Here is a 14678-nt window from a genome sequence, read left to right as displayed (position 1 = left end):
CAGGTGGTAGTTGTGTAATTTGGTATTGAGGTAGAGAGGATGTGAATTACCATCTTCATTTGTTTCCAACTCAGTTTAGATTCTTATTGTACAGAAGAATCCTGAAACTGAAATATGATGAAACGTTTTGACTTTTACACTGGTATGAAAATGACTGATTCTTTAAGCAATAAGAATATGCCCGTTTCTGAGCCATCTAGCTTCATGTGGAATAAATTTATAATAACTAGCATTTATACAGTGCTATATGGTTTATAAAGTACTTTCAGATGAAGAATAACACAAAAAGCAAGGATACTATTGGATTTCATTTATTAATTTAACTTGCTGACTTGTCCTCTCAGTTAAAAGAAGAAGAAAAAAAAGTAAGAGGGCATAAAACTGTAATCAGGGAACTCTAGGGCCCCTGTGGAGAGATTTTTCATGACAGAGATGATTAACTGCTTCATATGTTTAAAAACTGATTTTTTTCCCCATTAAAAAGTCAACATAGATTTAAATGGTTCCTATTCAACTCCTGCAGACATGCCATCTAAGTTGTGAGGTGTCAGCTGTCAGAAGGAACCTAACTGATCTTATTAAACACTCAGCCCAGAACTTTGTGTGTGAAGTTGTACCCTCATGCTGAGCAGTTCTGCCCAAGTGCCCAACTCCGCTGCTGCACAGGCCGAGACCAACGGCGTCCTGGAGAAACCCCCATGCTTCTTGTAGCTTTCCTTATTTGTTATTCCAGGCTAGTTTTGGGGTCAGTATCTCTTCCTTTGTTCAGAGCATTTTCTGATGTGCCAGGAAGAATAACAAAGATTTTAGATGAGAAATGCACAGGATAGTACAAGGCAATCTACAGAGTCGATGCAATCCCTATCAAATTACCAATGGCATTTTTCACAGAACTAAAAAAATTTAAAAATTTGTATGGAAACACAAAAGACCCCAAATAGCCAATCCTGAGACGGAAAAATGGATAAGTGATCAAGATGGCGAAGTAGTAGGACGTGAAGCTCGCCACCTCCCACAAATACATCTACATGTGGAACAATTCTCACAGAGTATCTACTGAATGCTGGCAGAAGACCTCAGACTGCTGAAAGGGCAAGAAAATCTTCACATAACCAGGTAGGACAAAAGAAAGAGAAAAAGAAAGTGAGACAGGAATCAGGACAGGACCTGTGCCCCTGGGAGGGAGCTGTGAAAGAGGAAAGGTTCCTGCATCCTGGGAGGCCCCCTCACCAGCGGGAAGATTAGCCAGGACAGAAGGGGAGCTTCAGAACCTCAGAGGAGAACGCAGCAGCTGGTTTTATGGCAGCCAGAGCAGTGGGAAGACTGCACAGATGGTCAGTGCCACCACCCTGCACTCCCCAGCCTGAGACACATGTCTGCCCGTACAGGTGGATGCTGGAACTTGGCCTTTGGAGATCAGACCTGGGGAGAGGACTGGGGTTGGCTGTGCAGAAACAGCCGTGGGGGGTGGGGGGCTGACATCTACTGTGACTGCACCTGAGGGTATACATGGAGGAAGCCTGGGCCACCTCAGAGGCCAGGCACCATTGTTTGGGTGCACAAGGGGAGGGGCAGGACCTTGCACTGTAGCCTTTTCCCCTGTGTGTGTGCTCAGAGGTCAGGACACTGCCTGCACGGGCTCCAGGAGCAGTAGCAAGCCGCCTCCTGCCCAGATGCCAGGAGCAGTCACAAGCCACTGCCACGTCCCTCCTGGACTACAGGAGTGGTCATGAGCTACCTCCACTCCCACTGTGTGCTCCAGGGGTGAGGCTGAGCTGCCACCACCACCCAGAATCCCAGGACCAGGCATCAGCACACTCCCTGTCAAGGGGATAATGATCAGCACATGCTGAGGAAATAGGCGACATGCATCCATACTAAAAACCACCCTCGCACCAAGTATATTAAACCCACACACGCTACACAGCAACGCCCCTAAATATAAATAGCGCTCCAAGGCCACAGAGTAAGAGATATATGACTAAATATAAAAAATACAATGTAAGAAATGTAAGTAACATGAAGAGGCAGAGGAACCACTCCCAATTAAATGACCAAGAGAATTCCCCAGAAAGAACAAACAATGAAACAGACCTCTTCAGTACTTTCATTATCTCCTTGTTGAAATGGGTGTCTATTAGACTGAAGGAATGAAGAAAGGCTGTGGACAGAAATGCAGAGTACTGTAACAATGAGCCAGAAACTGTAAAGAGGAACCAAGAAAAATAAGAAAACTCATTTGCAGAGATGAAAGCTGAGCTAAAGGCAATGAACAACAGAATGAATAAGGCAGAAAAACGAATAAGTGACCTGGAAGGTAGAATAATGGAAATCACCCAATCAGGACAGCAGACAGAAAACCAAACGAAAAATAATGAAAGCAATATAAGAGACGTATGGGATAAAGTGGGCCAATCTACTTATAATAGGAATTCCAGAAGGGGAAGAAACAGAAAAGGGGACCGAAATGTATTTGAAAAAATTGTGGCTGAAAACCTCCCAAACCTAAAGAAGGAAACAGATATCCAGGTACAGGATAAACAAGATAAACCCAAACAGACCTATACCAAGACATATTATAATAAAAATGGCACAAGTTAAAGAGAAGATTCTAAAGGCAGCAAGAGAAAAAGAGTTAATAATAAAGGAAGCCCCCATAAGGCTATCAGCTGATTTCTCTACAGAAACATTGCAGGCCAAAACGGAGTAGCAAGATTTCAAAGTCCTGAAAGGGAAAAATATGCAACCTAGGATACTCTACCCAGCAAGATTATCATTTAGAATAGGAGAGAGAAAGAATTTCTCAGACAAGCAAAAACTAAAAGAATACAGCAATACTAAACCTATCCTAAAGGAAATATTGAAAGGTCTTCTCCAAATGAAAAAGAAGAATCTATAGAAAAGAAAGTCACAAGTGGAAAGTAAATCACTTAAATAAGCCAGTACACAGATTAAAAAAAAAAATTCTGTGAAAGTGATGATAAACACAATGAACAGCAAAAGGATGAACATGAAGATGTAAAAGAGGACACCAGAATCATAAAACGTGGGGGAGGAGAGTAAGAAAATGTAACTTTTTTTTCCTAGAATGTGTTTGGCAGTCATAATATAGGCTCAATCTAAGGCAAATAGATACAGGAAGGGGGTAACATACTTGAAAAACAGGGTTAACCACAAATCTAAAGTATACAATAGATTCACAAAAACCAAAGAGAACATAAGTATAATACAAAAGAAAATCATTAAACCACTAAAGAAAAAGGGACAAAGAAGAAGTATAAAACCAATGAGAAAACAAGGTTTAAAATGGCAGTAAATACGTATCTATCAATAATTACCTTAAATATCAATGATTAAATGCTCCAATCAAAAGACACAGAGTAGCAGATTGGATTAAAAAAAAAAAGAGCCCACAATATGCTGCCTACAGGAGACCCACTTTAGGGCAAAGGACACATACATTGAAAGTGGGGGAATGGAAAAAGATATTTCACGCAAATGGAAATGGCAAGAAAGCGGGGGTTGTAATACTCAGACAGACTAGACTTTAAAACAAAGGCCGTAAAGAAAGATAAAGAAGGACACTATATAATGATAAAAGGATCAGTACAAGAAGAGGATTTGACACTAATCAACATATATGTATGTACCTATTGTAGGAGCACCCAAATACATAAATACTAACAAACAAAGGGAGAAATGGACAGGAATACAATAACAGTAGGAGACTTTAACACCCCACTCACATCAGTGGACAGATCTTCTAGACAGAAAATCAGTAAAGCAATAAAGATCCTAACTGATAGAACAGAACAGTTAGACTTCATTTATATATTCAGGACATTACAACCAAAAAAAACCCAGAATACACAATTCTTTTCAAGTACACATGGAACATTCTCTAGGATTGACCACATACTAGGGCAAAATACAAGCCTCATCAAATTTAAGAGTATAGAAATTATCTGAAGCATCTTTTCTGACCACAATGGCATGCAACTAGGAATTAACCACAGAAAAAGAAATGAGGGGGGAAAAATGGTTACATGGAGACTAAACAATATGCTACTAAAAAACCAGTGGGTCAACGAGGAAATTAAAAAATACCTTGAGATAAATTACAATGAAAACAACCATACAATATCTACGGGATGCAGCAAAAGCAGTTCTCAGAGAGAAGTTCATAGCAATACAGGCCTTCATCTCAAACAACCTAATAAAAGAATAAGAAGGACAAACAAAACCTAAAATCAGCAGGAGGAGGAAATAATAAAGATCGGAGGGGAAATCAATAAAATAGAGATTAGAAGAACAATAGAAAAATAATCAGTAAAACTAAGAGCTGGTTCTTTGAAAGGATCTGGCCAGGCTCACCAAGAAGAAAAGAGAAAGAACCCAAATATCCAAAATAAGAAATGAAGAAGGAGACATAACAATAGTGCAGAAATACAAAAACCATAAGGGAATACTATGAACAATTATATGCCAACAAATTCAACAACCTAGAAGAAATGGACAAGTTTCTAGAAACAAACAGCCCACCAAAACTGAATCAAGAAGAACTAGGTAATCTGAACAGAGCAGTCACTAGAAATAGAATCTGCAATTTTAAAGTTCACTACAAACAAAAAGTCCAGGACCCAGATGGCTTCACAGGCGAATTCTACCAAACATACAAAAAGGAACTTATACCAATACTTCTCAAACTCTTCCAGAAAACTGAAGAGAAGAGAACACTCCCAAAGACATTCTATAAAGCTATCATCACGCTGATACCAAAACCAGAGAAAGACACGACCGGAAAAGAAAACTACAGGCCAGTATCTTTGATGAATATAGATGCAGAAATTCTCAAGAAAATAACACATAAGATCATACACTATGACCAAGGGGGACTCACCCCAAGTTCGCAAGGATGGTTCAACATAAGCAAATCAATCAATGTGATATACCACATCAACAAAAGACAAAAACCACGTAATCATCTCAACAGATGGAGAAAAAGCATTTGACAAAATTCAACATCCACTCATGATTAAAAAAAAAAAAACTCTTACAAAAGTGGGTATAGAGGGAACATATCTCAATATAGTAAAAGCTATTTATGACAGACCCACAGCCAATATAATACTAAATGGTGAAAAGCTGAAAGCCTTCCTGCTAAAATCTGGAACAAGACAAGGATGCCCACTTATCTCTTCTATTCAACATAGTGTTGAAAGTCCTAGCCTCAACAATCAGACAAGAAAAAGAAAAGGTATCCAAATTGGAAAGGAAGAGGTAAAATTGTCATTATATGCAGATGATATGATACTATATGAGAAAAACTCCACACAAAAACTACTAGAACTGATCAACAAATTCAGCAAGTTAGCAGTATACAAGATTAACATTCAGAAATCAGTTGCATTTCTTTACACCAACAATGAACTATCAGAAAGGGAATGTAAAAAACAATACCTTTTAAAATTGCACCCCCCAAAATAAAATACTTAGGAATGAACCTGACCAAGGAGGTGACAGACTTATACCCTGAGAACTATAAAACATGAATAAAGAAACTGAAGATGACTCAAGGAAATGGAAAGATATCGATTGGAAGAATATTGTTAAAATGGCCATACTACCCAAAGCAATCTACATATTTAATGCAATCCCTATCAAATGACATTTTTCACAGAACTAGAATAATCTAAAATTCATATGGAACCATAAAAGACCCAGAATTGCCAAAGTAATCCTGAAGAAAAAGACAAAGCAGAAGGCATAACCCTCCCAGACTTCAGACAGTACTACAAAGCTACAGTAATTAAAACAGGGTGGTACTGGCACAAAAACAGACATATGGATCAATGGAACAGAATAGAGAGCCCAGAAATAAACCCATACACCTACAGTCAATTAATCTTTGACAAAGGAGGCAAGAATACACAATGGAAAAAGAGTCTCTTCAGCAAGTGGTGTTGGGAAAGTTGGACAGCCGCACGTAAATCAATGAAGATACACCATACACAGGTCTTGCCATACACAAAAATAAACTCAAAATGGCTTAAAGACTTAAACATAAAACATGACATCATAAAACTCCTAGAAGAGAACGTATGCAAAACTTTCTCTGACGTAAATCATACCAGTGTTTTCTTAGGTCAGTCTCCCAAGGCAATAGAAATAAAAAAAAAAAAACAAATGGGAACTAATCAAACTTAACGAACTTTTGCACAGCAAAGGAAACCATAAACAAAAAGACAACCTACAGAACAGGAGAAAATATCTGCAAATGGTGTGACCTACAAGGCCTTAATTTACAAAATATATAAGCAGCTCACAAGTCAACAACAACAACAACAAAAGAACCCAATTAAAAAATGGACAGAAGACCTAAATAGACATTTCTCCAAAGATGACATACAGATGGCCAATAAGCACATGAAAAGATGCTCAACATCACTAATTATAAGAGAAATTCAAATCAAAATTACAATGAGGTATCACCTCACACCAGTCAGAATAGCCATCATTAAAAAGTCTACAAACAATAAATCCTGGAGAGGGTGTGGAGAAAAGGGAACCCTCTTGCCTTGTTGGTGGGAATGTAAATTGGTACAACCACTATAGAAAACAGCATGGAGGTTCCTTAAAAAACTAAAAATAGAGCTACCGTATGATCCAGCAATCCCACTCCTGGGCATATATCTAGAGGAAACTGTAATTCAAAAAGAGACAGGCACCCCAGTGTCCACTGCAGCACTATTTACAATAGCCAAGACACGGAAGCAACCTAAATGTCCTGGACAGAGGAATAAAGATGTGGTACATGTATACAATGGACTACTACTACTCAGCCTTAAAAATAAGAATGAAATAGTGCTATTTGCAGCATCATGGATGGACCTAGAGATTATCATACTAAGCGAAGTCAGACAGAGAAAGACAAATATCATATGACATCACTTATATGTGGAATCTAAAATATGACACAAATAAACCTATGTATGAAACAGACTCACAGACATAGCAAACACACAGGTGGTTGCCAAGGGGGAGGGGATTGGGGGAAGGGTGGAATGGGAGGTTAGGGTTAGCAGATGCAAGCTTTTATATATAGAATGGGTAAACATCAAGGTCCTACTGTATAGCACAGAGAACTAGTCAGTATCCTACAATAAACCATAATGGAAAAGACTACAAAAAATAATGTATATATATGTAAAACAATCACTTTGCTGTACAGCAGAAATAAACACAACACTGTAAATCAACTATACTTCAATTTAAAAATATACTGATTAAAAAAAAAGAGCTGGAAGAATCAGACTCCCTGACTTCAGCCTATACTACAAAGCTACAGTCATCAAAACAGTATGATACTGATATAGATCAATGGAACAGGATAGAAAGCCCAGAGATAAACACATGCACATATGGTCACCTTATTTTTGATAAAGGAGGCAAGAATATACAATGGAGAAAAGACAGCCTCCTCAATAAGTGGTGCTGGGAAAACCAAACAGCTACATGTAAAATAATGATATTAGAACATTCTCTAACACCATACACAAAAATAAACTCAAAATGGATTAAAGACTTAAATGTAAGGCTAGATACTTTAAAACTCTAAAGGGAAAACACAAGCAGAATACTCTTTGACATAAATCACAGCAATATCTTTTTGGATCCACCTCCTAGAGTAATGAAAATAAAAGCAAAAATAAACAAATGGGACCTAAATAAACTTAAAAGCTTTTGCACAACAAAGGAAACTATAAACAAAATGAAAAGACAACCCACAGAATGGGAGAAAATATTTGCAAACGATGCGACTGACAAGGGATTAATCTCCAAAATATACAAATAACTTATGCAGCTCTGTATTAAAAAAAAAAACCCAATTTAAAAAATGGGCCGATCTAAACAGACATTTCTCCAAAGAAGACATACGGATGGCCAAATAGCACATGAAAATAGGCTCAGAATTGCTAATTATTAGAAAAATGCAAATCAAAATTACAATGAGGTATCACCTCACACCAGTTAGAATAGCCATCATTAAAAAGTCTACAAACAATAAATGCTGGAAAGGGTGTGGAGAAAAGGGAACCCAACAACACTGTTGGTGGGAATGTAATTGGTACAACCACTATGGAGAACAGTATGGAGGTTCCTTAGAGAACTAAAAACAGAGCTACCATACGATCCAGCAATCCCACTCCTGGGCATATATCCAGAGAAAACCATAATTCGAAAAGATACAGGCACCCCAATGTTCACTGCAGCTCTGTTTACAATAGCTAAGACATGGAAACAACCTAAACGCCCATCGACAGAGGAACAGTTAAAGATGTGGTACGTGTATACAATGGAATACTACTCAGCCATAAAAAGAGTGAAATAATGCCCTTTGCAGCCACATGCATGGACCTAGATAGAGATTATCATACTAAGTGAAGTCAGACAGAGAAAGACAATTATCATACGTCACTTATATGTGGAATCTTAAAAAAATGATACAAATCAACTTATTTACAAAACAGAAACAGAGTCATGGACTTCGAAAACACACTTCCAGTTACCAAAGGGAAACATGGTGGGGAGGGATAAATTAGCAGTTTGGGGTTAACATAAACACACTACTACATATAAAATAGATAACCAACAAAGACCTACTGTATAGCACAGGGAACTCTATGCAATATTCTGTAATAACCTATATGTGAAAAGAATCTGAAAAAGAATGGATATGTATATATGTATAACTGAATCACTTAGCTGTACACTTGAAACACAATACTGTAAATCAACTATATTCCAATATAAAGTTAAAAAATAAATACACAGGATAGTAAAACCTGTTTTTGAGCCCACCTGTGTCAAAAGAATACCTGTCAATAAACAGCCGCTGTTCTGTGGATTCTCGGAGGTCTCTATTGTATGCAAACCCGTACTCAGCAACTGTGGGTCACAGGGGCCGCCACCTAGGGTAGCAGCTCTGGTTTTCCTAAGAGGGAGGCTCTTCCACTATGATTTGCTGGGTGTACCAGACAACTGCTCATCTGTGTTTTGTTTTTTTGCAGAAGATTCAGAATAATGAAAACAACCTGCACTGTCCTAAAATATCAGGCCACTGTGTGGGACTCTTCTGCATCCCAGGAGCCTTTTTAAATGCTGATCACTGAGCTAAGAAAGTAGACCAGATGAGAAGTTCTAGCATGTTGTTTATTGCTCCCCAACAATGATGCACGTAACATGGTGTGTAGTTATAACAAACGTGAACAGGCTATAAAAAGCCTTCCCACTAATTTTTCTTGATTTCTGTTTTTGTTTATAGTGCCCTTCACAGCTGCCATGATATAGTTTTGCGAAGAAGTTACTTGGGAAGCTGGGGCTTCAGTATCGTTGGTGGATATGAAGAAAACCACACCAATCAGCCTTTCTTCATTAAAACCATTGTCTTGGGAACTCCTGCTTATTACGATGGAAGATTAAAGTGAGTCTTGTTATGTTTAATGATGTACTTTGTGTTTATTCTAGACTGGGGTCAGCTCCAAATCCAGCCTGATGTCTGTTTTTATAAAGTTTTATTGGAACATGGCCCACGCTCACTCGTTTGCGTATCACCATGGCTGCTTCCGAGCCACGACGGCAGAGCCGAGTGGCTGTGACAGAGACCGGTGATTCGCAGAGCCTGAGATATTGATCTACCATCTGGCCCTTTACAGAACGGTTTGCCAGCCCTGGTCTAGATTGAAGCACCTTTACCATCTTGGCACTCATAGGTTCAGTGCCTGTTATTAGATTAACAAAATAAAGCTGAGTCGTTTGGGCACATTGTGACGTGACAACTTGCTCTGAACACTTGGGTCCGGTCCTGTCATTAGGTAACTTTTTCTCTGCAGCACTTATGTCAGCCTAACATTCAATTTATGCAAGTCCACATGGGAGGGATTTTGTTGCACTTCTTGCTGTATCCCTGGCGGCCATCACAGGGCCTTGTGTATGTAGTAAAGTCTTCGTCAACACTGGATGGGTGATGTGCGGGCCAGGCGCAGGACTAGGCGCTGGGCACCGGTTACTGAATCTTCTTAGTAACCTGTGAGGTAAGTGCTGCTGTGGTTCCTATTTTATACGCAAGATAACTGAGGCTTCGACAGGTTAAAAACCTGCCCACAGTCGAACAGCTGGAAGTAGTTGACAGTGATTTAAACCAGGACCGTGTGGCTCAGAGCCTTTGCCATTCAGCCCCGCTACTGTCACCACTGGGCAAAAAGTATTCTCTCAATCTCTGTGCCGCCTCTTTTTCAAAGCTCAGGCACGTTGAGAAGAAAGAGGTCTCATATCAAGAGATTACACAAGCAGAGGAGATGGGTGACCAAGTTCTTAGTGCCTAGTTTTGGATGAAAGAAACGGTTCTTAAAAAGTGGATGCTGACAGCCTCGTCAGCGTGCTGCACAAATGGGGAGTTTACACTGTTTGCAAACACAGAGTGACAGCTCAAGAATATTGGGACAAGCCGATCAGGGTTAGTGTGCTGCAGATCAGGCTTACCCTGACACAGATGGAAAAACATCATTATTTTAGGAGGAAAGAGGAATGGGGGGATGACTTAACTGTTCTCTTAGCCAAGTTACTCAACCAGTCTGGGTCTCATGCAAATTATAAACTAACTTGCACTTACTTCCAAAAAGAAACTGAAGTAGCTCACAGTAAAGTAGCATATTTGTATTCACACTAAAGACTAAAAATCATAAAGGCTAGAAAGGTCTTCGGACTCATCATCCATTTGTGGTAATTCGCCTTGGAGGACAGTGAGCATGCGTAGCTGACAGAGGAGGTGCAGGTCTTATTCTCAATTTAATTGAGCCCTCGAATGTATGAGCGGTAAGGATGAACAATGAAAATCAGCAGCACCGTCCAAATGTATCATCTGGTATTTTTAAAAGAGGCAGCAGGGGCTTCCCTGGTGGCGCAGTGGTTGAGAGTCCGCTTGCCGATGCAGGGGATGTGGGTTCATGCCCCGGTCCAGGAAGACCCCACATGCCGCGGAGCGGCTGGGCCCGTGAGCCATGGCCGCTGAGCCTGCGCGTCCGGAGCCTGTGCTCCGCAACAGGAGAGGCCACAGCAGTGAGAGGGCCACGTACCACAAAAAAAAAAAAAAAAAAAAAAAAAAGGCAGCAGATTTATTCTCTTAACTATATGTTGCTTAAGCTTATATGAAAATTATTCTGCTTGCCCTTAAAATCATCTGCCAGTTAGAGGAGAGGCTGGCAAGGGGTGTCCTTGATTGGCAAGGGAAAGCCAACACAGGCTTAAAAATCACCCCAGATGTCTCTCAAAGTAAACTGTGTAGCCTACTCATCGACAGTGGTTAAGTGTGGTTTTCCTGCGAAGCAAGTCCCGGGATAACAGTTTCAGAATCACAGAAACAGTGACTGTCTCTGTCTGTCGTTGTGCAGGTGTGGAGACATGATCGTGGCCGTAAACGGCCTGTCGACCGTGGGCATGAGCCACTCGGCGTTGGTCCCCATGCTGAAGGGGCAGAGGAACAAAGTCACACTGACAGTGGTCTGCTGGCCTGGCAGCCTGGTGTAGACTCTGAAGTTGGTTTTAAGTCAAACATCTTCCTTTCTTTAGGGCTTGGAAAGAAAACCCTTTGGTTTTGTCGAGTTTCTGTTTGTAAGGGGCTGCAGACACAGCTGGGTATACGCAGGGTCAAAACCACTAGGCTCGTCTTTTGTTATTGAAATGTTTCCTTCCGTTTGCCAGCTCAGTGCCCGTCTTCCACTAACCCTTGTGAGACCACATTTTCAGAATTCAGATTCTCAGCTGTCACAATGTGAGCTATAATAAAGAATGAAGTCCGCCCAAACTGTGAGCCAGCCGGCTGGGTCAGATGACTTCTGGTGGCTCTGTTTTCACTAACTGAGTCAGAAAATGAGTTCCACGTGCCCAAGACGGGCAGCACGTGCTGCCCCTGGAGCGGCAGTGCCGGGAACGGATGCGTTTGGAGTTTGGATAAGGCTTTCCCAGTTTACACGGTGCCACATTTCAAAACTTCATGCTGTTTATAAGGGGATTTTTCTGGCTTATTTTATTTCTGCTTTAATCTCAGTACTCATAGATGAAGACATTAAGTCTGAGACCCCTAAAGAGATTTTTTAAAAATAATGTACCATTATTAGAATAGTAGAGAATAAAAGATAACACTATCCAGTGACAAAGGAATTTGGAGATAATTATAGTTTACAGCTGGAGATGGTAAAAGCCGCAGTTACTTGCACAGTCCAAACGCATTAAAGAGTCATTTCCAAGAGGATGTTTTGTTAGGTAGGAAAATTTTGAAGCAGTTTTTGCTAAAAATCGTTTTCTAGCGTTTGTATTATGCTCCTATCAGCAAACTTGGCTGGAAATGTTTCTGTGATTTATGCAATTAGATGATAAAAATGAAACCAGATTGCTGTTAAATGCACATGCATATATATCACAGCTAAGTAGAAGACACACCTTTTTTACTTTATTCTCAAGTGTTTTAGAAACCGTTATTTTTCCCCATTATTTCTTTACTTAGTTATTTCAGGAAAAATTCTGAAAGATACTAACATGTGAAACCTGCTATACCAGATTTTAAAAACACTTTTCAGTCAGTCCTTCTTGGTCACTAGACTATCTCATGCTTTTTGAAATGTTTTTGAAAACTGACCAGCCCATTTTGTTTGTCTTTTAACCATCACAGTTGTCCATTGGAAGCACACATAAAGAAGTGAATAAGAGGAAAGTCTTTACCTTATCAATATTATGCATACTTGAAAAAAGTTTCATTTAGAAATCTAGTTCAGAATCTGAGCTAATACAAGTGACCTCTAATAAATGGTGTTGATGGTCAGAGAATGTATTTCAGAATACTACAGCATATTATGAAGCATGACCACTTTATTTCAAAACTTAGCGGTTGCCTTGCTGGGGTTTATTGTTTCTGTAGCGTGTCACAGATTATTCCAGTGAGTTTTTTAACGATTGTTTTTAAACATATCTCTTGACTAAATAAGAAATGGCAACAATAATCATTACTGACTTGTTCAACCCCTCAGCGACACTGTATGATCAGCAGTTAACCAAGAGGCAGTGGAATGCCCTGTGCAGTATATTACTGTTATGTGATGATGGGCTTTTGAAGCAACTTGATATTGAAATGCTGTTATTCTAATTGACATAGAACAAGTTTTTTTTCCTGCTCCCCAAATAGAATTTTGTAGCCTACTTTGCTATTTTTTAAAACATTTTGTAAGAATGCATCATTCTTGGGGAGTGGTCACCCATCAACAAATATCCTAACTGCCACTTTGTTACAAATAAAATGCTTACAGCGAACCTGGTGATAAAATGAATATTTTGAAAGACGACTTTTTTTCAATATTATTTTTATCATGGAAATCTTGAAATCAGTTTAAGCTAATTTGGTTTTATTATAAAAGACTGTAGCTGTTGGTCAGAATGATATTTGGTGATGGAAACTTGTTCATAATTTATTGATACTGTCGAAATATTTGAATTCTCTCATTTTAAGCTTAGATATTTTGATTTGTTCTGTGCCTTCAGTTTAAATTACTTCAGGATTTTTCAGATGTGTTTAAATAATGGTGTGATAATCATTTAGGATGGAAATAAAAATCATCCTTTCCGTAAGAGCGACATTGTCTCTTTTCCTGCACAGCAGATGCTGACTCATGTGTGGTCCTTATCTTTGTTCGTGGCATTTTGTCATCGCTACGGTATCCCAAGCTTGAAGACTTGGGATCACGAATCCATCTCCTAATTCTCACTGCTGTAGGCAGAACACAGGTGATCCCTACTGACACTCGGGATCTCAGCCTGTGCAGGACCTCTAGACGGTGGCCACTGAGGACCAGAAATGTGACTAGTGCCACGTGTTGACATGCTAATACCTTGGACATATTGGGCTGTATAAAGTTATTAATTTGACCAGTTTTTTACTTTAATGTGGTTACTAGAAAACTAAATCACCTCTATGGCTCACCTTGCATTTCTCTGGGACGGCAGCACTGGTTTCCTCAACTGCACCTACCAGGCAGTCCTGACACTGGGATTTCTGTTCTTGTAGAGCTTTGCTCACTCCCTGCATTAAAAAAAAAAAAAAAAGTTTTAGTTGAAAGTTAGCTCCCAATTTCCTAGTAAGTTAAGCTCAACCCAAGGCCTCTGGTCCAACCCCAATCAGGATTTCCACAGCCCGGGAGGTCCATGCACCTCCACACACACCGGTAGCGTTCCCTCCCATGCCCCTGCGGTGCTTTCCCTTCCCTGCACGTTCACGTGGTCCCGTGTCTGGAGGCAGAGCTTGAGCGCCGCCCCTCTTGCCTCCACTCCGCACTTTCAGGAGAATGATCCTCCTTATGGTGAATCTCAGCGGGCCTTTATACCGGACTTCATTTTGGCTCCCATCACCTACTTCTGTCATAGTTCTAAGTACCGTCTCTGATTGCCACCTCGCCATTCTGAATACCACTGATGCCCTGGGTCTGTAGCTCCCAGTCTGTAGACTAAGCATCCTGTTGCTTTAGGGCCCCTAAATCTCAGTTCTGCAAAACTGAACTTTCCCAAGCCTCTGCCTACTTCCACCCTTTCGATCCAGACTCTCATGACAGCAGAGTAACCTTCCTAAACCCCAA

At 40.0% G+C, this 14678-nt stretch overlaps 1 protein-coding gene across 4 annotated transcripts in view; it reads left to right on the top strand.

Annotated features, from left to right (window-relative positions):
- LNX2 (ligand of numb-protein X 2) overlaps positions 1 to 14323 on the top strand; it is a 98318-nt gene extending 83995 nt beyond the window's left edge. For all 4 annotated transcript variants that reach the window (XM_079902956.1, XM_079902953.1, XM_079902955.1 and 1 more), the window contains 2 exons: positions 9326 to 9484; positions 11451 to 14323. In XM_079902956.1, the coding sequence (XP_079759082.1) occupies positions 9326 to 9484; positions 11451 to 11586 (295 nt within the window). In that variant the 3' untranslated portion in view covers positions 11587 to 14323. The remainder of the gene's footprint in view (positions 1 to 9325; positions 9485 to 11450) is intronic.
- Positions 14324 to 14678: the final 355 nt, after the last annotated feature.

This window comes from Stenella coeruleoalba (genome assembly GCF_951394435.1).
Source record: "Stenella coeruleoalba genome assembly, chromosome: 18".
Classification (NCBI taxonomy): domain Eukaryota; kingdom Metazoa; phylum Chordata; class Mammalia; order Artiodactyla; family Delphinidae; genus Stenella; species Stenella coeruleoalba.
This window is presented reverse-complemented; position numbering and strand designations above follow the sequence as displayed.